At 32.9% G+C, this 24,934-nt stretch overlaps 1 protein-coding gene across 1 annotated transcript; it reads left to right on the top strand.

Moving 5' to 3' along the window:
- Positions 1–6,213: 6,213 nt before the first annotated feature.
- On the top strand, positions 6,214–24,747 carry LOC132736772 (uncharacterized). Its single transcript, XM_060723993.1, has 4 exons — positions 6,214–6,301; positions 14,002–14,728; positions 21,821–21,973; positions 24,427–24,747. The coding sequence occupies exons 2-4, from the start codon at positions 14,039–14,041 to the stop codon at positions 24,631–24,633; spliced, it is 1,050 nt and encodes a 349-aa protein (XP_060579976.1). The 5' UTR covers positions 6,214–6,301; positions 14,002–14,038; the 3' UTR covers positions 24,634–24,747.
- Positions 24,748–24,934: the final 187 nt, after the last annotated feature.

The raw sequence follows: 24,934 nt of genomic DNA, 5'->3' as shown, positions 1-24,934 counted from the left end.
GTATAATTTATATATAGATTTTCTAGATGTCTATTAGGCAGTATTAATTGTCAAATATGTATACTTTGGTTATAGAAGTTGCATAATAGAAATCTTAAATGTATTTCTCCATCTTTGTTTATGAATCATGTGACAGAAGGGGCGGGCAAACATCTCACGGCCGTCACAAAAGCCCAATTGTGCGAGTGTGAACTAAAAAGGCAGACTTTCTTCTTATGGAATATTCTGTTTTTGTTTATTTGGTTTTACCGCGCACCTACACAATTAAGGTCCTATAGGGCATACACAGGAAAGATAATTTTGGCTGTTAAATCTTCAAAGCAACATCAGGGATGAAATCCAACCAACCTGCATGACCTAAGAGATACATAGACTCCAGTTATTCAAATCCACTTAGTTGCCTCTTACGATCAAGCAGGGATAAACGATGACTGCAATTCTGATGCCTAAACCCCTCAGTCACAAAGGGAACAAATTAAGATATCATTTAATTATTTTCATGTTTTATATGACTGATTTAATTACATTAAAGCTTCTATATTGAAAGCAAAACATCTTTTGTGTATATTTTACGTGATATAGCCTTTGTAGCAGATGTGTTTGTGTTTACATCAATTGTATCATGATCCCTTGCACCGGCTTTAACGGTATTCAATCTTCAGTAAAAGTATCTGGATCAATCGCCCTAAAGAATTTGCTTGAATTTGTAATACATGTATATGTACGTCAGACATGTGCACACGCGTAGGCTTTGTGCCGATAAATTTGTTAATTATTCTAAAATATTAATATTTAGATTAAAGTAAACTAGAAATTCGTCCATAGAACACGGGTGCCTCCACACTCCACTGTTTTGTCAATCTTATGACTCTATGTCAAATATTTTTGGGCTTAATGTGCCACAGGTTGAAAACTAAAAATATTTTAATAAGTAAAGGCAAGAACTATACAAATACTGAATGAATCCACAGGCAGACAGAAAAATTAAGGGGCGTCCGTGCCTGAGTGGTTAAGATCGTTGACTTCAAACCACTTGCCCCTCACCTCTGTGGGTTCGAATCCCGACAGGGACTTTGGATTCTTTCATGTGAGGAAGCTATCCAGCTAGCTTACGGAACGCCGGTGGTTCTACATAGGTACCCGTTCGTGCCTGAAATAATGCACGGAAGGGCACCTGAGGTCTTCTTCTACCAGTAAAGCTGGAACGAGTGCACATGCTGACAAACATTATGGCCTACAGGTTAAATACTTTTTGAGCTATGCATGAACAAGTAGAAAATTGCAAATTTAAATGCAAATTTTATTTAAGTCTAGGCAATAATTCTAACAAAACAGAAAAAAATACACATGCAAAATCCCAAGTGCATAGCTTTACAGTGATCATTATTCCTGTAAAGTTGGATGATTCTTACTCAAGCACTCAAGGAACAAATAACACAACATAATGGAACGATTTTTACTAAGTCAAGGGCAATTAGTCTGACAAAACATAAGAAATGCACAAGCGAAACCCCAGGTGCACATCGTCAACATTCCTGTAAAGTTTCAAGACCCTATGTGAAATACTATTTGTGCGACACAATTTGAAAATTGCAAATTGTTTACTAAAAATCTGAAAACAAAGTGATCCCTCAGAAGCATTAATCACAACAACATTACAAGAGAATTGCAGACTCGGCTTGATTGAGTCTTTACATGAGGGATAAAATGAATACGTGCAACATCCCTCAAGCCCCTAGCACCGGCTTGAGCGGTACTCAATTCTCAACACTTAATTACACTTAATAGTGCTGGCATCAACGACCCGGAAGGACCAGAAAAAAATAACAACACTGAAGTGAAGTACGGGCAACTTTTTAAAGCTGCCATACAACACTGGGCATCTGCTGTTGTGAAGTATATAAATCTGGATACAAAGTGATCCCTCGGAAGCATTAATCACAACAACATAACAAGAGAATTGCAGACTCGGTTTGACTAAGTCGTTGGCAATAACTCTACAAATACTAAATAAATCTACACGACAATACTCAAGTGCACAACTACATATGCTGATCAACATTCCTGTAAAGATTCATGATTCTAGGTCAAATATGTTTTTAGCCACGTAAGACACATGTTGAAAATAGCAAATTTTAACTGCAAATTTTAACTAAGTCAAGGGCAATAACGTTGACAAAACAGAATAAATGCACAAGCGAAGCGAAGTAAAATGTGCACAACTACACAGTCATGCTAATTAACATTCCTGAAAAGTTTCATGACCCTAGGTCAAAACCTCTTTGAGTAACGTCGACAAGTTGAAACTTGCAAATTTTTACAAAGTCAAGGGCAATTACTCTAAAAATACTCCACACTAAAATACATAAGTGCACAACTACACATGCTGATCATCATTCCTGTAAAGTGTCATGATCCTAGGTCAAATACATTTTGAGTTACATGCGACGTAATTTGAAAATTGAAAATTTTAACTAAGTCAAGGGCAATAACTCTACAAATAATGAACAAATCCACATCAAAATACTCAGGTGTACAACTACTCATGTTGAGCAATATTCCTGTAAAGTTTCATGACTATAATAATTCAAATAATAAATAATTCATCAAATAATTATTCAGCTACATGAGAACGGACGGAAGGAAGGACGGACGTTCTAACGGGACAGTAATAATGTGGCTACTCTATTGTTCTCTCTATTGTTCTTTTTAGCCTACTAAACGAAAATAGCCACATAAAAACATTACGGAATGAATGACATCAAAGAGAAAGAACAGTTATCTATTTTCCCTCTAGCCACATTATTAAAGTCCCGTGAGAGCGGACAAACGGACAACGGTAAATCTAACCCCCGTCACCTAAAGTAGGGGCACAATAAAAAATAAATGACAAAGACCTATTTTATGAAATTTATTTGCTATCAATCAGTGATAACCAGACGAAATTTGGACAAATCATAGCAGCTTATACGTATATTCGTGATACGTGGAAAATAAATGCCCTGGCAGTCATTAGCATATAAATGGTAAAAACATGTATAATACTTTAAATATGACACTAAAATATTTCAATCGGAATTTTTGAAGCATTACAAACTTGAAATGAAAATCGTTTTCAAGTTTATTATGTTCAAGGCTTTTAAACTTGACAAATAGAACCCTTTCAATATAAACACGAAACTCTTTAAAGATAAACTGAGCAAACAAATCTTATCGAGCGTTAAATCAGACTTAAGTTCTTCAATATTCAACAAACTCAATATATCTTTAAGTGGTTTATTGATTATTTATATTTCATTACTTGCATGCGCAATAGAAAAATCCCCCGAAGCGGTTCATGTGACTTAAAGTCTGAAATAATTGTTTGTTTTACGTTCTGTTATATATATTTTATGGAAGTTAATACTGTGAATAGTTTGCGTATATTATCTTTATTTCATGTCGTTCATTAATGCCCTTTATCCCAGCGTATCCCTTTACGATATATTTTAGCCAATTTTCAACCTAATTATTCTGAATATTAAGTAAAATAAATGTTTTTTTTCTTTCTTCTTTTTATTTTCCATAATGCCATCCACACACACCAGGACACTCGTGAAAAAGCATCTACCGTGATTATCTTAACGGTCATATAGGGAACGCCTAAACTTCTTATGTGTAGAATGACTGATATACATGGTTAAATTTCATGCTGTTGAGTCAGAGATACAATATGCTGGGTCGAAATGCCAATATGCAGGATCGAAATTCCAATGTGCTCAGTTATTGAAGTGTTTTATTGTGTGATGATTACACATTCTTCAGCCAACTCAATGTATTGTCGGGTGCATTAGTCGTTTTGTTCAGTTCTTAAAACAAACATGCATATGTTGAGCAAAAAAGATATGTTGTAGGGTGTCACAGTTATTATGTTCGGTTATTATATGCTGCTTGGTGCTCTTCTCATTATAATAAACAGTTGAGTGGTACTATCATTTTGTTTGGCCGAGGCAGTGTATTAATGGGTTATACTTTCGTTATTTTCAGTTGCAGTGACAAGCTGTCATTGTCAAGTAGATGCTTTAGTAGATGCTTTAGCTAAACAATCATTAAATTTTCAAAAAACTGACTTATTGTTACCTGCTTGTCATTTTAGACCGGCTATAAATAAACTCGTATCATCTGAATGGAAGTTTAACATACGTTTTGTAGCCTATTATAGCATTTGGTACGATATTGCCAGTTATGTGTTGACGTGACGTAAAATTCCAAACAAACAAACAAAAAAATCAACACTTCTCTTACAACTCTTTTTTACATTCACATTAACCTAAATTGTCTGTCATTAAAGCATCGATCAGAAATATAAGTATTCTAAAAATCGACGCGGCTAAGTATCAGGATGTGCCGCATTCAATTAATCAAGGAAATTGCTTTCTAATAACCGTGGGTGCATAAAAACAAATATCCGCATCTGTCAAGCATATGTAAGCGATATATTGCGCAATGAATTATTTCAATATTGTATTTCATATATATCATTCGCGTTGCAAAGTTTGGAAGTTCCGCCTTATTTTGCACTTTTGCATTATCTCGCTTGGTCAGACTCAATTTAACCAAGTCTATTATTTTCCTTTTAAATTGGTCATTAATTTTTGCTTCCGAGGGATCAGACTTTTTTTCCATTATTCTAACTATGATTTTTGTCAAGGTAAATTAAGCTTTTATTTCAGATTTTTTTTTCAGAATACCTTACAAACTTTTCCATCGTCAGTGCAAGAACATTCAAACTTTTACATTGTAACTTTTAAAACTTTGACAATTAATCATACATTTGATTGACAATCAACCATAATTATATTTCTTTAGAAAAAGAAATCCAAAACTTCCATGTTGGTCTCCTAAAAATCTAAAATGTTTTTTTTTTGTTCGTTTCAAGTGAATTTGAATGATATGGTTTGTTATAGGCATATGTAACGTGATATTGCAAGGCATCGCCTCTTTAAGTAACATCATTTAGATAGCTCGATTAAATGTTACTATTCACATTAAAAAGTAGATGATACGATATCTTTGCAATTTCGCTAAGTGAATTAAAAATGTATTTCAAGCAATATTGAATCAAGTTAAGTAATCATGTTTGATAGTTATTGAAAACATTAATAAACTGGTAGAAACCAATAAATCTGTTAAATATACAAATTTCTTCGGAAATGGTTAATATATAAAACAGTTAAATGGTTAAATGCTCCAAAAAGTCATTGCCTTTGCCATAACCCCCCTTTGAAATCCTTGTTGTCAGTCCGTCTAAATCATCTCAGTTTGATGATGACAATACATGAATAACACATTGGTTTGTATGTAACAGTAAAAATATTATACTGAGGAAAACAAATGTTACCCGAGGCGTTAGCCGATGTAATTTTCATGTTACTCAAACACATATGTGTTTCTTAATATAACCCCGAACTAATACTTCAATGTACATAGTTTCTATAAGCTTTTACTTTTCATGATTTAACTGTGAAAAGAACTTTTACGTAAATAACAGTACAAACTTATAGTCACATGGTACACTTGTATTTACAGTTAAAAAGATTAACTTCTAATGGCATATTAGAAATTGATATTACAAACATAGTGAGGGTGATTATATATAAATAAATTAATTTGGATACATATACATACATGGGTTTGAGAGAAACAGTTCAAATATTTATTGTAACTCAAAAGCCTATATGTTATTTATTGTATTACTAAGAACAAATATTACAAAAGGACACTGCTGTTTTAGTCATTTTATTCTTTATTGTGAAGAAGAACTGAGTACAAACTTTTAAGTCACATGGTACATTTAAGATAACAGTAAGAATATCTCCCATTGGCCTGTGAGACATAAATATTACAACAATAGTGAGGGGTAATTATAACAAACGTTGTGCTGCAATTCTACTTCAACGCTGGTCGTCATTCATGAATTTGATTAAAATTAAAGGATTTGTATGATGACATTTAAAATGCTCTTCCTTTGCTTAGGTGTTAGAGTGAGTAATCGAAAGAGGAGACAAATTTGCAAACTAAAGCAGAACAGATTAAAATTATATACACAATTCAAATACTTAAACTTTAATTTAATTACTGTTATGTTTTGTACTGAGCATTCATCAGAACCTAATAATGGAATAGTCGCGTCCTTAATGTAATATTTTGCAAGGAATTATGGGATGACGTCATATCTGCGCATGCGCCAAATAATTGTGACCTCCCATTTCTCTCAAGTAATATTTACGGAAAGAAATAGAAAATATAAATTAACTTACTGGTAAGTACAAACTTTCATTTTATAGTGTTTTTTTATATTGTTGCTTTCTTATGAAATTATTAAGCGTGTCGTATCAAATACACTAACTCGCATCATAACGATTTGTCGCATCTTAAACTTCTTTCCCTTCCCATAAGGTCAAGCTCACACGTACAGGTTGAAGGTTTACCTTCTTACAATCAGAACTTAAAATCAGAACTTAAAGGTTCATACATTTGTGTCCGGTCTGTAACTTTGTCATGCATGAAAACAGGTCTCGACACTAACTTTTCAGCAGGTGGTATGCTGGACCACTCGATCCAAAATTCAGGTGGTTCTTTCTGAACACAGGTAGTCAATCTTTTTTTTTACTGATTTGTTTTTAAGGAAACTTCAGATTTAGAAGAACTACACTTAAAATTGGTGACAGAGACATATTTATTATTAAATTTATAACAACTGAAGAAAACATGTATTTTTTCTATTTCAATCTTAGATCAGATAGTTTGTCATTGTAATCCTATCTCATTGAAAAATACATGACAGTACTCATACTTCGGTTAAGTGACTTCTTCCGCAACTCAAGTTAGGGAAAAGTGAAACCATTTGTGAATAACATATTTCCTTATTGTTATTCAAATACTCATTGCTGTTTCCTGGTACATCTTATAAGAATGATAATTGCTTTTTATAGATTAACATTTTTAATTTAACTATTAAGTTATTATATTCTTGTCTTTGAAACAATGAAATATTAATGATAAACAGAAAAATTACTACATTATAATTGAGCTTATCTTCCTCACAGATTTATTATACAGTAAACTCCGCTTATAACGAACTCACTGGGACATTCAAAACCTGTTCCTTATATCCGGAGTTCCTTGTAAGCATATAGCGAATTAGTTTCTTGTATCAGGAGTTTTTATAGCGTACAGATTTACATATTACGAACTGATTGTTTACCATTGTCCGCCATTTTTGAAGAGCATTTGATTAAGAAATAGAACTATTAGTCATTAATTTATAGTTTAGAAACAATACCCGAGAGCGTACTTTTTGGCATTTGAAAAACATTGCTATTTCAGTTTTAGTTTTACTCCCTATCTCAATTTCACATAAATTATTATATTTTGTTTCTAAACTCTTTTCGTTTTCTTTCCATGATTGAGAATAAACAAGATTTTCGATTTTTCCTTCCTTTAATATTGAATATCTTCTATTATAATATAAGGGTGACTTTTTAATGTAAGATATAGATTTCTTTTCAGTTAAGTCAAGCGTACTTTGCAGTTTGCAATGGATCATGCTTGCAAGCATGCATGATTATGTTGAAAACCGATTATAAATTATCATAATTATTTTACTCGAGCAAAACTAGTGAAGAAAATAAATAAATAACCGTTTTATCTTGGTGAAAAGAGATCATGCTACAAATATCCTAAATAGAAAACTATACAAATTCATTTGAATAGATGTATTGAAGTACATACAACGATAAACGGTAAATTCCCCCGAGTTTTCATTCGTGCGAATGAAAACGAAAGTTGAAAATGCGGGATCTATAAACGAATAGCCAATATTTTGGAGTTCGTTATAAAAGTGTAATTTTCTGTTGTATTAACTAAATTGGGACTTAGAAATGAGTTCCTTATAAGCGATAATTCCTTATAACCGTGTTCCCTATAACCATATATTTTTATATCAAATAAAAAAGGGCAAAATTCGGGTCAAAATAAATTGTTCCCTATAACCGGAAGTTCGCTGTAACCGTGTTCGCTATAAGTGAAGTTTACTGTACATGCTTGTTTGTTGAAATTTATTTATTTTTGAAAAAGTATTTATAACCTTTTAAAGTACTTTAAATAAGCAAAAAAAATGGATCTCTGATCGTTTAAAAAAGTAGCCAAAGATTACTAGATATTTATTTTTTCCTTTGCCTTTGTTTGCACCATTATTCATGTGTTTATCCAATATCCCATTATAGTGATTCAATGTTATAAATTCAATGCAGTACTAGAGACATTTGATTGAATTTTATATTTTAATTATTAAAATAATTTTATACTTTTTTAACTACACTGTTAGCGAGTTAATAAAAAGTTATGGATGTCTTAAGATCTTTTTGAACTAATGAGATGAATGAACATATACCTGTACATCGGAGAAATGGTTTTAAACAACAATTATAGAACACGTTTTTCGACCAAATAACCATTCTCCCAGATGAGCCCTGCACCATTTGGAAAATTCAAGTGGTCTAAAGGATCAGTTGCCTGTAAAATTAGGTGGTCCTTGCCAAAATCAGGTGGTCTCGGACCAATGGACCACCGCTAATGTCGAGGCCTGCATGAAATGATTTTGAAATAACTTGGCACGAATTTTCCACCACATAATGACGCTGTGGCGCGTCTAAGACTCATGTCCTATCTCATAGGTCAAGGCCACACTTACAGTTTGAAGGTACTCATTCTCAAAAGAGTTTAAATGTAAACTTCGTTTTCGGACAGTAGCTTTGTCATTTAAGGATTTTTAAAAAACTTGGCACAAATGACCATCACATCAACACGACGTGTCGCGTCTAAGGCGGCCCATACCATTTCGTAAAAGTCAACGTTGCATTAAGCAGTTGAAGGTTCATAGTCATGACCAGACATGCAATTTTAGACTTTAAAATAACTTGAGATGTATGCCTTCATGACAAACTAATTGTGTTATCTGAAAATATAAAATAGCGAAGGAAAGCGAAACATATACACACACGCACACGTGTGTGTGTGTTGGTGTGTGTGTGTGTGTGTGTGCGCGCGAACACACGCACATACACGCACGCACGTACGCACACACAAATTGAATTGGTAGGTTTGCAGTAAGATTCAAGATCTTGAGAGTGAATTCAAGATAATAGTGTATGCCGCCTCTTCTATTGTAAGCCGAGATTGAAAGACCCTGAAAATTTAATAATTTGACCATCAAGGTCATCCATGGGTAAAGATTAATTCAAATTTGATATTATACACGAAGGTCCAGATCTAAAAGATGATGTGTGTAAATATGGAGTTAATCAATTTATAAAACAAAGTTAAACCCAGTTACAGAAAAAAACAGGGAATTTTATTAATTTGACCTTGACAGTCAATGCCTATTTAAGGTAATCTAAATTATTCAATAACTCTGTTTAGTAGCAAGTTTTGCATTGTCCCAGAATAAATAGTATAAAGATACTCCATTTATTAATTACAAAGTTACAGTAAATTATAGCGAAAATCAGTGAACATTTCAATAATCTAACCTTCAAGGTCAAGGTCATAAAGAGCCAATGTCAATTTGAGTTTGATGCATTAACCCATTGCTTCATGAGCATTTTGTGAAAAATGGCTGTTTTCATTGAAAAGTCTCCCGTTACAAGTTCAAATTGCTATAATACTATAAAAACTGCTTCAACACTAATCAAACTTGGCACAAATGTTGACTGGACCATTGCCCTTGAAACAACATGCTCAGGCTTAAATTTTCTGTTACCATGGCAACGAGGGGACATCTCAAAATTGCCAAAAATCACTATTTTGCGTTGATTTTTTCCATCAAAATTGATTTCAAAGTGCTGCAACTTTTCAATGGATTGAGATAGAGTCAAATGCTTTTCAGCGTTGGTTACACGTTACCTTATGATCAATCTGGGGTCATTTACAGCCTCTCACAAGTCCAAAATTTTCTTGGCACATCCCCCTTCTGGCAACCCCCTGTTTTTTAAACAACATTTCTCAAACAAAAACAAGTGTTTGGGGCCAAATTAAGGCATTTTTTCATCATTTGAGACAACAAAAAAGGGGGGTGAAAAAGGCGTTAAAAGGCGTGTATATGAAGTAATGGGTTAACAGAAAATGATGAAAATGCTTGAAATTACCCTAAATCGCGTTTTTTCATGTTTTGAACATGGCCTGTCATATAAATTTGAAGAAAAATTGTTGTTTTGTAGATTTTTTTATTTTTTTTCATTAACAGAAAATGATGAAAATGCTTGAAATTACCCTAAATCGCGTTTTTTCATGTTTGAACATGGCCTGTCATATAAATTGAAGAAAAAATTGTTGTTTTGTAGATTTTTTTTTTTTTTTTCATTAACCCATTGCTTCATGAGCATTTTTGTGAAAAATGGCTGTTTTCATTGAAAAGTCTCCCGTTACAAGTTCAAATTGCTATAATACTATAAAAAACTGCTTCAACACTAATCAAACTTGGCACAAATGTTGACTGGACCATTGCCCTTGAAACAACATGCTCAGGCTTAAATTTACTGTTACGATGGCAACGAGGGGACATCTCAAAATTGCCAAAAATCACTATTTTGCGTTGATTTTTTCCATCAAAATTGATTTCAAAGTGCTGCAACTTTTCAATGGATTGAGATAGAGTCAAATGCTTTTCAGCGTTGGTTACACGTTACCTTATGATCAATCTGGGGTCATTTACAGCCTCTCACAAGTCCAAAATTTTCTTGGCGATGAGTGGGAATCCGCCCCCCTTCAAACCCCCCAAACAGAAGGGGGCACATCCCCCTTCTGGCAACCCCCTGATGTATATTTTGGTTGGGGGGCCGCGCCTAAAAAAAGGTCACGTTTTTTAACAACATTTCTCAAACAAAAACAAGTGTTTGGGGCCTAAATAAGGCGTTTTTTCATCATTTGAGACAACAAAAGGGGGGGGGGGGTGAAAAAGGCGTTAAAAGGCGTGTATATGAAGTAATGGGTTAAGCGCTTACCCTAAAGTATGTTGTGTTATGATATAGCTCAACTCAAACTCAACTCAAATATTTTATTAAAGTCTCATCTTTGTGCATCTTTACATATTTACATATATTTAAGAAATAAAACACAAATTTTACACAACACAAAGCCATTCCTACATAAGGAGTTATAAGAGACTGTAAAAGTATTAAAATATTCTCTAGAATATCTATTTTTAATAATAAAAACTCAATATTTACACACAATTTTACATGAATTATATGGTCAAGGAGGTCAAATTTGTGCCTATCTGTCTGTTAATTATAACATTATGACAATAATTGTCTGAGCTAACCCTGTGTATTAATACTTTTTTATTCATAAAATCGTTTTAATTTAGCTTATACCCTTTAAAGTTAGATATAAAATTCATGATGATAAAATTCCTTTATTACAATGCATTGATAAAAATATCTTGTTGTATAAGTTGTACTTATATACATGTATTTACAGCAATTTGTATTGTTAAAAACATGTAAAAACCCTATAAATATAAGTAAAAAAACAACAACAACAAAAATACAATTCAACTAATGACTAGATTAGTTAAAGTAAAAAACAATTTATCTCCTATACAGCATTAAACGTATAAGTTGCAGTATTTGGTAGCAGGCTTTGGCAGAATATTTAACAATTTCAAAGTTGTTTAGTAAATAACATAACTTTTCCGTGTCAGACAGAGTATCAGATACATTATTAATTTGGCGTGTTTTCACCAACACATCTTCTCTGATATCATTATATACTGGGCAGTGTAAAATTACATGAATCTCGCCCTCAACATTTGTGGTACAATTGAAAAATGTTCTATCATTTACATGCAGATTCTCATAACGGCCTGTTTAACTGGATAGGCGCAACACCACAACGAAATTTTGTCAAAGAACTTCTATGATGGAAGGGTAAATTGTACTGGATGTATTTTTCAACAACAGGATTTTCTTTAAGCAAACTATATGTTCTAAGTTTATTATCACCAGTATTTCTATTGGAATCATTCCTATTTAGTGACTGTTTCCACTTATCTAATTCAACTGACGGTAACTTGTTCTCGACCATTTCAACTATTCTCTTAGCACTAAAAAGATGTACATCATTCATATTTATCTCAATACTTCTAGACATCTTACATATTCTAAAATACTGGTTTTTACATCTGGAAAAAGCATTCCGTCTTACCCAATCAAAGATTTGTTTTATTAATTCTACCAATTTCTATTTTTTGACATTCTGCAGAAGTGCCTGACTATAGAACCCACTGCTTAACTGTTGATGGTTTTCAGCCCATTTCCCCAATAACCGCTGCAATAACCCAACTATCTCATTGCTCGATTTTGAATAGCATTTATGCAGGAAAATGAGCCGTCACCCAAGATTGCAGCACCGTAATTAAGAACAGACCAAACAGTAGTATCATATTATCTCGTGAATGTATACTGAAATTCACTCACCAATTTACTCTTTGCTATGAGAAGACCCAGTAATATAGAGTCAATCCATTCATTAATAGCATAGTTAAAGACAAGTATAATAGCAAAATAATTATATTTTCAATAATTTGACCTAAAATTCAAGGCGATTAATGGGTAAGGGTCAAAGTCTGTCTGGTTAACTTAAAGGGCTATCATAAAAGATAATTATGTTCAAGTTTGGAGACAACCTAAAGACAATTGCCAATTATAACAAACATCAGCACAAATATATAAAAAAACAACAACAACCCCCCCCCCCCCAAAAAAAAAAAAATAACAATCTAAGTTTAGACTTTTGTCCTTGACCATAGTTAATGTTTGAGGACGGCAACATCAACGCCGACATGACTGTAACAATACCTCCATTTCTTTGGAATAAAATGTATAGATAAAAATAGTTTAAATTTTGTAAATGTATATTCCAGATTTTAAATGTAAATTAAATTTTTTGTCATGAAAATAAAATAGGATACTAGTACCTGACAGTGTTATATAGCGAGCTACGATAGAAAGAACGTTTCGGGAATATTTTCGGTTTTATATATTATGACTTATTTTTTTTTTGTGCTGATAACTCTTTAGAGGCCCTAATGGGGTGTTTTAATAAAACATGTTAAGTTTTCAGATTTTAATGAAATATTTAATCCTTTAGCGAAGAAATCAAATTATATGCTCGACGGATAATATGATTTGATTCGACTCGTTCAAAAAATTTAAAATTTAACCTTTGCCTATACAATATCCTCTATGAAAGAAACATTTATTCGTAATTTGAGTGCATTGGTGTAGGTTAAGATTCATATGCGCAGGAATACATTTATAATCACGAAGGTTGACAATTACAAAACATGTGAACGATAAACCATCATTATTTTACTACAGTTCAAGAAAAAAAATATGTTGCTATATTTCATGCTAACGTATGCTTATGTACAGAAATATAATAAATTATGTTTTACTACATTGCACGTAAAAATAATATCTGGAACCATTCGGTTAATGTCTTTATATCTGACGTTATTTGATGTGTAAGGATTTAGTTTTGATGTTTACTTATACTGTGCACTTGATTGCTTTATCTGTACGATAAAGAAATATTGTAAAACGTGTTAGAATTGAAGTCTTATTTAATAACGTTTTTACGCGCAAAATTTGGTTTATCTTAACATCGTCGTCTGTTCGGCACGTTTTTGTCGGGTTTCTTTGTTATTCAACTGAAGAAACATAATATAAAGCGAAGCATATCTTGAGAAACTATATTTGTTTATGAGTTTTTATCAATAAAGAATACTAGCTAAAGTAAATTAAAGAATCTAATCTGAAACACACGAATATTTATTTTCGACATTATAAGCTTGTTTGTTTCTATGTACACCTAGTTTATACTTATTGAAAAACATGCTTACGCGCATTGCAGCCGAGGATATACATTCAAAGTTGTATAATTGCAATTTTATTGTAGATTACACCCCTGATCTAAAACTGAACTTTCGGTAGCAATGCCGACGAAAGAAGAGGAAGAAGAAGAAAAAAAGAAAGTAGAGAAAGAGAGAGCGAATTGGACGAAAGCAATTTCTGGTTTGAATATTACAAAATGTGGTCTAATTATTTCAATCCATAAAAGTTTGAAAGACTTTCTGTGTTCTTTTTCAAAAGAACAGCTTGATCATTTGTCCGAATTCTTCGAAAATATACAAAATTCTCATTTGGAATTTGTAACAGAAAAAGGTGAAAAAAAGGGCTCTTGGAAAATTGCCAAAGGCAAGTGTGAATCAGATCTGTGTCAAGAAATCCTAGATCTTTCATGGGAGAAACATGTTAACAAATCAAAAAAGGTTGTTTGGAGCCCTGGGAAGGAGAAAAGTGGTTTGTATAACCGAAATAACGTGAATTGGCGATTTGCAAGTTCCTTCAATGAAAAATGTTCTGTTTGTTTGAAAATTAATTGCCCATTCGAGCGCTATCGAAAAGGCTTGGCTTTGTTCGATGACAAGCCTCAAGAAAACGTCGTCGATAAGTACTATTGGCAGTTCGCGAATATGTATATGTTTCGCGGTCAGGAAAAGAATAATTTTCCGAATACTAGGCCTGAAGATACAGAATCTGCATTGATTTTCAAGTTGATGAAGAATTGCAAGTTGTTTTCACTAGATGAGGAGAATGAAATAGATAATTGGATTTACGACGATGTATGTACTCAAAATTTAACTTGCTTTTTAATTTATCAATTATTTAATTTAAAAAAAAAAATATATATATATATATTTATAAAGTCTTATATATTTACTAATTGCTAGGTGCCCATAGTTTACACGAAAACATATCACAAGCGCTTTCTGGTTTTGAAAAGTTAGTGATTGTAAACTTAATTAACTTATCATGAGTTCCTGTGACTTCTTTTTATGATTGCGGAGGAAGTTAAATGGGGTCACCGTTTTTGTCCATCCGTCCATTTGGCTTAAAACAATTTTAGTTGTGTGTCTTTCCCTCAACAGCCACTGACTGGAATCAGTCTCATCTTAAGTGGAAGCTATATATGTCGAGTTCAATGAGTAGCATCTTCATTGGTTATAACAATGTTATGCTCCTTAAATACCTTTTAGACGTTACCATTTTTCAACAAATACATATTAGAAATAATAGACCCTCACCATCACGTGTAAGCCGAACCGAATTATTGCAGCTGTTACTGGTTTATAGGAACTTAACTGTATCCGGAACCAAAACTCTTATTTCTGACAAAGGGATTTTTATTAAACCCTTAAAAATATGTAAGAATACCAATGTAATTTGCCTTGCTATGTCGATAGCAAGACCAAAGTCACTTTAACAATAGTAATATACTTACCTGTTCAATGTTTTTAAATAAGATAAACATGTTATGTGATATATTTGTTTCCATAAAGGGCCATAATTTATTTCTTATTTGCTTTTGAAATAGTTTTTATAGAAACAATGATGTCCCATCGAAGTATATTGGGCATATTGTTATGCAGCATCATGTCGGTAAGTACGCGTGTCCATCGGTCGGCCAGTCCCACAATACTTGATAACGCATTTGTCATTTTCCTTAAAGCTTGTCGGAATAGGACAGCAATTGATCCCTATCGACTTTAGGTGAAGGGCTCATAGATTATGGTCACATTGACCTTTTATACCATATGACCGATGACAGGACATTTCCAACATTGTGGTTATGTGACGAAATCGTGGAAACGTTACGTCAAAGTTGACGCCATTTGATTTAATCATACGACGCGCGCTTGTCCAATTGACATTACGCCGCCTGTCAATCAAGCTGCAGTGGTCTTACAGATAAGCCAATCGGCGATCGTTATCAGTTTCATGCTAAGATGTCTGAGAAGTCCGCCATTTTTCTTAGACAAGCTATGTGTATAAGACAATGGTGTAGAAGTATTTATATTGTAATTTTGATTTTTTTGTCAATTTAAAGCTATTAAAACGGTATATCTAAGTTACAAAATGTCCGACATATTGACAGATTGAGTCAGTTAGTTCATTTACAAAAAAAACAAAAATATCAGTAACTTTCTATATATGAAGATAATAAGTTATATAGCAGGTAGGAAAGTTAAAACTGGCTATACCACATTGCATTAAACAACAAATACTCTATTCCTTCCTTCATTACAATTATGTCTATTCATAATCACATAATATAAGGTCTCAGAATATCCAGAAGATATAGAGGATATTTGTTTGTTTGTGTGTAAGATGAAATTTTATTTCATCGAGTGGGCTTTAAAAACAGTATTCTCACGAGTGGCGTAGCCACGAGTGAGAATACTGTTTTTAAAGTTCACGAGATGAAATAAAATTACATCTTACACAACAAACAAACAAATTTTCTTTTTATTTTATGCTAAAAAAACAAGTTAAAACGAAATTTCCATAATATTAACGTAAATATTAAATTCTGTTTTCTACATTGAGAGCCCCATTTAGTCGGAATTTCTCATTAAAAACAAGAAGTCTTGAGCTGAAAAATAAGTCCGACAATCAACATTAAATGACAGTGATATTATTTATTTTGTTAAAAAATATGAATGATCGTTTGTTTTAATAATAGAAACAAACAATTCTTGTAGGAAAAAAATTCCAACCATCCATCCATATTTCTGTTACTTACTGCGAATTTATATTAGACCTGGCTTTGTTAAATGTAAGCGGCAGCCATTTTTTAAAGTTGTGTATTTCACGTGAGGAAAATAATTGTGTTTGATTCAGAGGTATATCATTTGGATTTGTTAGTCATACACTTTTTAAAAGAAAGAAAAACATATTTGTGGATTGAAACAGACAGAAAAAAGTGTTGACATATGTGAAAACAAGAAAAAAGCAGCTATGAAAATGGAAAACTTGGAACTTGCTCGGAACGCTGGGTATTTAACTTGTTCTACGAGCTGATAGCTGTCATTGCTTTACAATTTTTCATAAAGTATACGGCAGTTATTGCTTGTAGGATACTTTAATATGCCCACATGTCATCAAGAGCAGTTTGCATGTGGAAGGAATGTATTTTTCAGACTGTAAAAATGAAACAAACAATTTAGAAATGAAACTTGGTGATTGGAATTTGAATGAATAGAAGTAAGTTTTCTTCTTTTATTACTTTTGACATTTAAGTTATTTATCAATTTCAGCTTTGCGTTTTCTTTAAACAGCCTGACATTGTCAGAATGGTTAGCAAAAATAAAATTGAGGTACCCCATGGGAAAAATCTTAAAAAAGTAGTTTCGGCATTGAAAAGTGTGAAATCATATTTTGATAATTTTTTATTGTGAAATTATCAAATATAATGTTCACGGATAAATCAGTAATCCACTTGTTCGTTTATAACGTATAGCGTCAATAAAATGCTGCAGTAAAAAAAGTACAGAAAAAAGTACTTGCAAATAAAATGAAAAAATATGCAATAAATATTTCAGGGGAAATTATCCTACCTAAATATTTATTTCTATTAAAGCTCAATGAATTAAGATTAAATATTAAATATTTAAATACATCTGCTTCAATAACATCATATCTGATCACGGTTTTAATTTAAAGTTGAGGTATGGTATATGTGAAATTCAATTTGAAGTGAATAATATTGCATTTTATCACGAAAATAACTAAATTAAATGTACAAATAAACATATAATCATATATCATACAACAAAGTTACGCAAGGGCAATTTTCTCATTGAATTTTGACATTTTGTGCGCTAATGCATTATATATAAGTGATTTCGCACATATAACCCCAAAAACATTTGTAAATATTACTGTTTCATTGATATAATTTTACTATTATATGTTCCACTACATCAATTTTAACTATCTTTGAACTAAAATGATATTTTGTCAGTAACATCTTCCTTGATGTCAGCAAGAAATATAACAAAATCTTTGTCAAACGTTTTATTCATCATTAATGTGCGAATACAGTTATTTGTTACTTTTATAAATACCATAATGCATTGAACTATTCAATAAAAGCATTAAAATTTTATATATACCAAATGATATAAGGCAAATTCATTAGTCACTTAAGTGGCATGACAGTTTCGCGTAAACGTCGGTACCGTCTTTTGTCTAAGGTTCTGAATGACCGGGTCACGTGAACCAGTGGGCGGAGCAATCTCTTCTCTGGCGTAATGTCAATTAGAACTGTGCAGTTTTCAAACAGTGTGCACACCAGTTGTATGTAAAAACATCGTAAATGCACATATTTAATTAATTCATTCACCACAATTATGACGGATTTCCGCAGTTTAAAGATATGGGTAGAAATGACTCATTTCTCCAGCGTAAAGATTAAGTACACCGGTAAGCGGGTGACAAAACACTCGCTGAATCGTGATCTTTAATACCAAAGAAGAAAATTGCAAGGAAAATATAAGTTGACAATCTAATTTCATCTATTCAAACGACAATTGACATATTGAACAGAGAACACTTTCAGGGCGTACTAACTTAAAATAATTATAAATTAATTACATGTATTTTTTTTCTTTATTGTGACATGTCGTTACTGATATGTAAATAAATTGGATTAAACGCTTTCATGTAAAAAGAACAAGGAAGATATAACATCACACATATATCATGTTTAATATAATGAACACTCAAAACAAATGTATTTAACTGAGATACAATTGTGAAGTATAACGGATGTGTGCGTTAGGCACTTGGAGTTGTTTAAACCCCGTCCTGTTTTTATACTGCATTTGTAGTAGACATATGGTTAAATTTATTTTTGTCAATATTTTGCGATGTTATTTCAGAGTACTCTGTGAAGTCGTTGTAAAAGTTTTTGCTAATAAGTGAAAGTCTTGACTTTTCTTTATGGATATAACACCCACTCATGGCGTTGGGAACGAAGCTTTGACGAACGTTTGAGAGGCCTTTGTAAAGTTTTATGATTCTGTAAATGTCCTAAAGACGTATTGTGTATCTTGTTTATTTTTAAAGCTTATCGCATGACCGCCACAACTTTCCTTTGAAGATCGGCGTTCTCTAAATTTCAGTATTGGAAAACATTGGGGTGCTCAAAATGAGGTATCAGTACGCTTTGGGGTGCTCTAAATGAGGTATCAGTACACTTTCTCGCGCATGCCAAGTTTATTACCTTATTTCAAATAATAAAGTGAGTATACCTGAAAAAGAGGAAAACAACACATTACTCAGTTGACAGAACTTTTAAAAAAAAATATTTACATATCATCTCGATCTTTTTTCTTCAAAACTTGAAAATGCAGTTATTATAAAGATGTTGACTCCAGTGGAATGTAATCGTCATTTTCTGCATCCTGACCTCGAGGACAAATCTGAAACAATGATCACATTATTCATTTTTTTTTTGCTTTCAACAATGCCTTCGTTTAACAGGAGAGTCTGACCAGTAAGCCACTCAGTAAATCACTACACGTATGGACATAACATTCTAGCGTTATTATTAATAGATGGGAGAAGTGTTCATTTTAAAAAATACGCGTACAAGATAAACCTCTGAAATAAACACTGAGATTCTTATCGACAATATTTCCTTGATTATATTTTGAAAATGAGCTGGAAAGATGATTAATATTTCGCATTAAGAAAAATGCATCAACTTACCTCGTCAAATGGTTATTTATGTCCAGACATCTAATGTGTGTATTTTTGCTAGTATTTCTAAAGATATTTATATGTTTAATTAAAGCAAATATAACGAGAGAGCGTAAATCTCCAAGAAAAAAGTCGTGATGGTCATGCGATAAAACTGTTACAGAATAAATACTCGGACTTCACCGGCTGGTATCAGCTCATCGGGCGACAAATGGGTCAATCATGGAAATTTATCTCGACGTTCCGTCTCGATTAATTTCCTATGATTGACCCTTTTTGTTGCCCAATGCGCTGATACCAGCCGGTAAAGTCCTCGTATATATTCTATATATCCGTGGTCGAAGGGTTAGAGTCGATGACTTCTAATGCAGTTACCTCTCTGGCGTGGGTTCGATCCCCGGGAGATGCTTTGGTAGTTTAGCGCGGAGGAAGGTTGTCTATTACTGGTGTAACTCTCCAGGAACGATGGTTAGGAAACTACCCGCCTATATGACTGAAATACTGTTGAAAAAAGGCGTAAAATAAAAAAAAAACAAACAAACAAAACAAACATGTATGTATACTGCTGATGTTTCCCGCTATTGTGGGACTTGTGCATTTTGTAAATAAATTGAATTGAAAATTGATTCAAAGACAATAACTACACTAATAATAACAAGAAAAATCACCGCAACGGTAACTTTAAGCTGTAACTTCTTTTGTTTAGCGCAGTGTTCACGTAAGCGTTGACTTTCTGAACGGTTGCCATAATAAAAATATTTATCATGCTTAAAAATGTTATTGTTAATGATTTTATGGAAATATACTTTACCTGCCTATGATTATACAACTTTAGATGGCTTACAATTGATACGGTACTCTTGAAAAATTCTGTGTAATATAGTCAGTATAAAAAAAGTGTGAGCTTCTTTGTTAATAATTTCAATATTAAATTTTGCAAGCGTTTTACGTACTAAGATACATTTAAACATGTAGGAATATATTTTTAGCTAAAAGATGATTCCGTTAAAACCGTGAGACATAGCATTTTTTAATGACGTCACAAGCGCCAAATATACCGACAAACCGGTTCTGCCAAAAATGTTCAATAGCGTTATAAATCAATTTGACCACTATATATGTTGGAAATGTTACGGCTCAATTATCTGTTTCCTACTAGATATTACATTCACCTCATAGTTGCATTGGTCTTTTACAATATGTTATTTTGTATAATTACGAGGGTCGTAGACGAAAAGGCCAAGATCACGTTGACCTTGTATGTCAAAATTGTTTCTGACCAATTACTTGACAGCCAAAACTTGCTCTAAAACTTAATAGAAGCATTGGTCTCGGCAAGAACACGACCCTTATGATTTTGGATTGCAGACTCAAAGATCAAAATGCATTAGCATTGTATGTCAAAACTGTTCCAATCAATAACTCGACAGACAAGGGCCTCTGTAACGTCACATGTGCATTTGTCATGGGCTGAAGATGACCCCTATTACTTTAAGTGTGGAAATTGTTCTTTGTTAAACTGACTTCTAACTCTTACCCTGACTCTTATGTGTTCCTGATATATGTAATCTGCTGTTGAATATCACATCATATTCTATAGATCACAAGTCAGTCATCGTGTAATACTTTGTTTTTATATTTGACCTTTAGACATAACAGAGTGTTTGTAAGTAACAAGAGTTTTTAAGCAACTATATCGCTATTCTTCTTTCATTGTAAATAAATTAATGTAAGTAAAGTAGTATCTCCTTCACAAAAAGTCAAGAATTATATTACTGTTTCAACTTTTACGGTCGTGTGTGGTAAGATTTTAATCAAAAATATGTCATAAATTTTGAAAAAGGTTAAATACATTTTACGATCTAGATTTGGTGAAGTAGTTCGAATATAAGATTTATTGAATTTTGCCTGGCTAGAGTTTTTTTATCTGCATTTAAATATTATGTATGCTCTAATTTATTGTTCTTTTTATTACACAACCAGACGTCTAATTTGTATATCTTGGCTTAATATTTGAGAACAGCAGGTTCATATTATTGAAAAAGACAAGAAAAGAAAGTCAATGTCTTTGACCTCAGAACAATCATATCTCAGGCTAGTAAGTCATATACCTTTATGTGCTCTCAGAATTGTAATTGTTATTGTACATCTAGCATATTTCTTGTCAGCTACTTGAAGTGAGAAACCTGTTGATGCACAGTGTTGATAACCGCTTGTCTGACGATGCTTTTGAGGAATGTTTCAAGCGTATGAAAACTATTCTGGAAGCAAGCATGTTTTCCAACGAATATAGCACAAAGGCAGTATATGAACTAGAACAGGTACATGTATGCATATTTGTTTTTCAATGAAATTATCTTTCTTATATTACATTGTGTATAATAAAGAAACCTTGATCAAAGACATATGCATTAAAAAAATAAAAATGATTTATGTCAAGAACACGAGTTGTTTGATGAAAGCATACCCCTTAATATTTAGATTAAATATTAATTGTCGCTGTAAAGTTTTCAACGTATATTGAGGAAAAAGCATATTTATGTGAACATGTCTTTTGATATATGCTGGTAATAAGCGCCTCCGCTAATAAGCGTGTTTTCGCTCTGCGCCGCCGCCTTTTAACTTGTGATTTTTCGACTTTTTTGCTTGGCGGGATCGCGGGAGGAAACACGCTAATTAGCGGAGGCACTGGGCGAAGTTTTATAAATCAATCTTCGCCCCGCGCCGTCGCCTATTACCGTCGTCCCGAAACCCCCCGTTTTATTTCTTAAATCCCGCTCCGCACCCCCGCGGGGCGAAGTGTTATTTATTAAATTTCGCCCCGCGCCCTGCTTATAAGCAAGTTTTTGCTCCGCGCCGCAGCCATTTAACTTGTTGTTTCTCGACATTTCACTTGGCGTGGTCGCGGGCGAACACACAAATGGCAGAGATCAGCGCATTAAATATTCCTTTTTTACTTTACTATTTTCTGTTTAAAAGTTAAATAAAGAATGAGTATTCAACTCGTAAAACATTAAAAGTACTAAAACAAAAATTACTATTCTTATTTATGTCTACATTTTCGTATAAGTAATTTAGAATTGTAAAATATCAGGTATTTCTATAACTAGATAACTTTTCAAATCTAGATAATATGAGATACTTCAGACATATAACGTGCCTTTACGATTTAGTGTTTGACAAAGTCAATGTAATCGACTGCCAACATTAAACAGAAAATCAATCGGAATTGGACGAATTTACTTATCTAGTTTTTTATATCTTTTTTATCACGATATTAAATTTTTATCTTAATAAATTCTTTTATGAAATGCCATCCGATAATTATGATCCTTTTCACCCATCCATAGGTCGTATATATGGAATATCCTACATTGAAATAATGGAATACGAAATCGTTTCCGATAATCTGGTTGTCGCAAAAAGTTTGATAAACTCAGATTTCTCGTTGAATAGATATTTTGCTTGCAAGTGGCCCGCTTAATCTTAATTAATTTTGCTCATAAATACGTTCAGTATTATACCAACACTCACTTTATATTCGGTCAATATAGCATGTGGTTCCGTTAAAACGGTGTTGCATGGTTATGCATATAGTTTCACAATACGTCATTTGTTTTAATTGGACATAGCGTAAAGACGTGCTAAATGTAAGCATGGCATTATGAAAAATGAAAATGTTATATCATTGTTTTGTTATATAACAGTTCTTAGTCTCGGTGTAAACACATATTAAATTCGTGTAACTCTTAGACTCAAAGAACACACTATGCTCGCTATTATATATGCCAGGCATTTAATTACGTTTAGTAAATCAATCTTATATCTTTTTAAAAATTGTCCCTAGTACAATGTCAATTGTAGCCATTTGAGAAACATGTCACCTTTTTTCATTATCATGCCTGTAAATTAAAATTAAAATCAGGGTGTGCGCAGTACCATTACAAGCACCGCCTCAGGATTGCAATGCAATCGCTGAAAGGGGAAATAGAAAAGACTTATGCGGCGTTTTAGAGTGCAAGTCTGCTAAAAAGGACATTAAATTTACCTCAATGAAAAAATACAGATTTCGTAGTAAAAACGCTTTGTTTCATAGTCGCGGATGCACAGAAATTGTACTGTACTCTGACCCTACCGCGCTTATACAGTGTTAGCCTGAGTGCCGTTATGCGCCGAGAACGAAGTGAATACATGCAGACAATAGTCGGTTAAATATCTAATGCCACAGCAACGCTTGATCGCCTTGAAGAAACCGTAGAGTCACTATCTTTAATATTTCTGAAATGATTTTCGTGCTCTCATGGGCCTGTCTAGAATCGAACAACGCCATGCAAACACTGAGGAAATGCGATATTGTGACGGGGGCTTCTGATATGGCATGTTGGGTAGTGCACTTCAAATGAAAAAAAGACTAACTTTTTTTAAAGTAGTTAATGAACGTAATATAAATTATATTAACAAACAAGTAAAGTATCGTGTAGGGCGTCCTATTCAAACTTTAACGGTTATAATTGATGAAGCAATCAAAGCATAGTCCATTTTTGGTTGATTCACTTCTGTGTTGAATTTAATTTTGAATTTGTCATGAACAGTCTCAATCAAACCAAGCCTGAAACATTTCATATTGCGGTATTGGGCGTTTAAATGAGACACTGTTTTTTCTGTTTAACTATCTTTATCGTTTAGAATGGCAATGCTGAATCGTCACGAAATAAATATATGTATTATATACTTGCGATGCAGGTTTAATTGCACTGTCTTTTCAATTTTCAAGTTAAAAGGTATGCGTATCATAATGACTTCGCTGACAGCAGAAGAAGCCGCTGTTGTTAAAGCAGCTTTCAAGTCACAACAGTCCTCACTGGAATTTGACATCGAATTTAGCGGCTCATTGAAAAACGACTTAGTTTTGAAAGGTATCCTGAAAGCCAGCATAATAAATAGTGTACAGTTCACAAAAAGTCCTACACAGGTAAAATAATTTTCATATAATATTTGATGTTTTGTTTAGGTGAAACAATCGTCAAGAGCTAATAAGTATGTACAATTAAGCTTATTAGAGCGCCAAGAATTAAGAGGTTAGTTTTCGTAATTGCTTTGTGTCCGTCTTGTTCCCTTTATCCACAAGTAGTCTTAAAACATCTCGTTCTAAACGACATTCATGTGTCTGGCCACAGTTCAAGCCTTTACAAAATTTATCTAAACTGTTCTTCTACAAAATGTTGCTAAATATAAACTTGAAATGTAAAAAATTAAGCAGGCTTCTGCTAATACTATCATAC

The sequence above is a fragment of the Ruditapes philippinarum genome, unplaced genomic scaffold (assembly GCF_026571515.1).
Source record: "Ruditapes philippinarum isolate M1 unplaced genomic scaffold, ASM2657151v2 ctg2295_1_1_1_1, whole genome shotgun sequence".
Lineage (NCBI taxonomy): Eukaryota > Metazoa > Mollusca > Bivalvia > Venerida > Veneridae > Ruditapes > Ruditapes philippinarum.
Note: the sequence above shows the minus strand (reverse complement) of the source record. Positions and strands in the feature narration are given on the sequence as shown.

Bases quoted from the DNA above. Each gene is read 5' to 3' on its own strand.
- LOC132736772 (XM_060723993.1), top strand. From the start codon at position 14,039: ATGCCGACGAAAGAAGAGGAAGAAGAAGAAAAAAAGAAAGTAGAGAAA. The intron at 14,729-21,820 runs GTATGTACTCAA...ATTTCTTGTCAG, and splicing joins ATAATTGGATTTACGACGAT to CTACTTGAAGTGAGAAACCT. The intron at 21,974-24,426 runs GTACATGTATGC...TCAATTTTCAAG, and splicing joins CAGTATATGAACTAGAACAG to TTAAAAGGTATGCGTATCAT.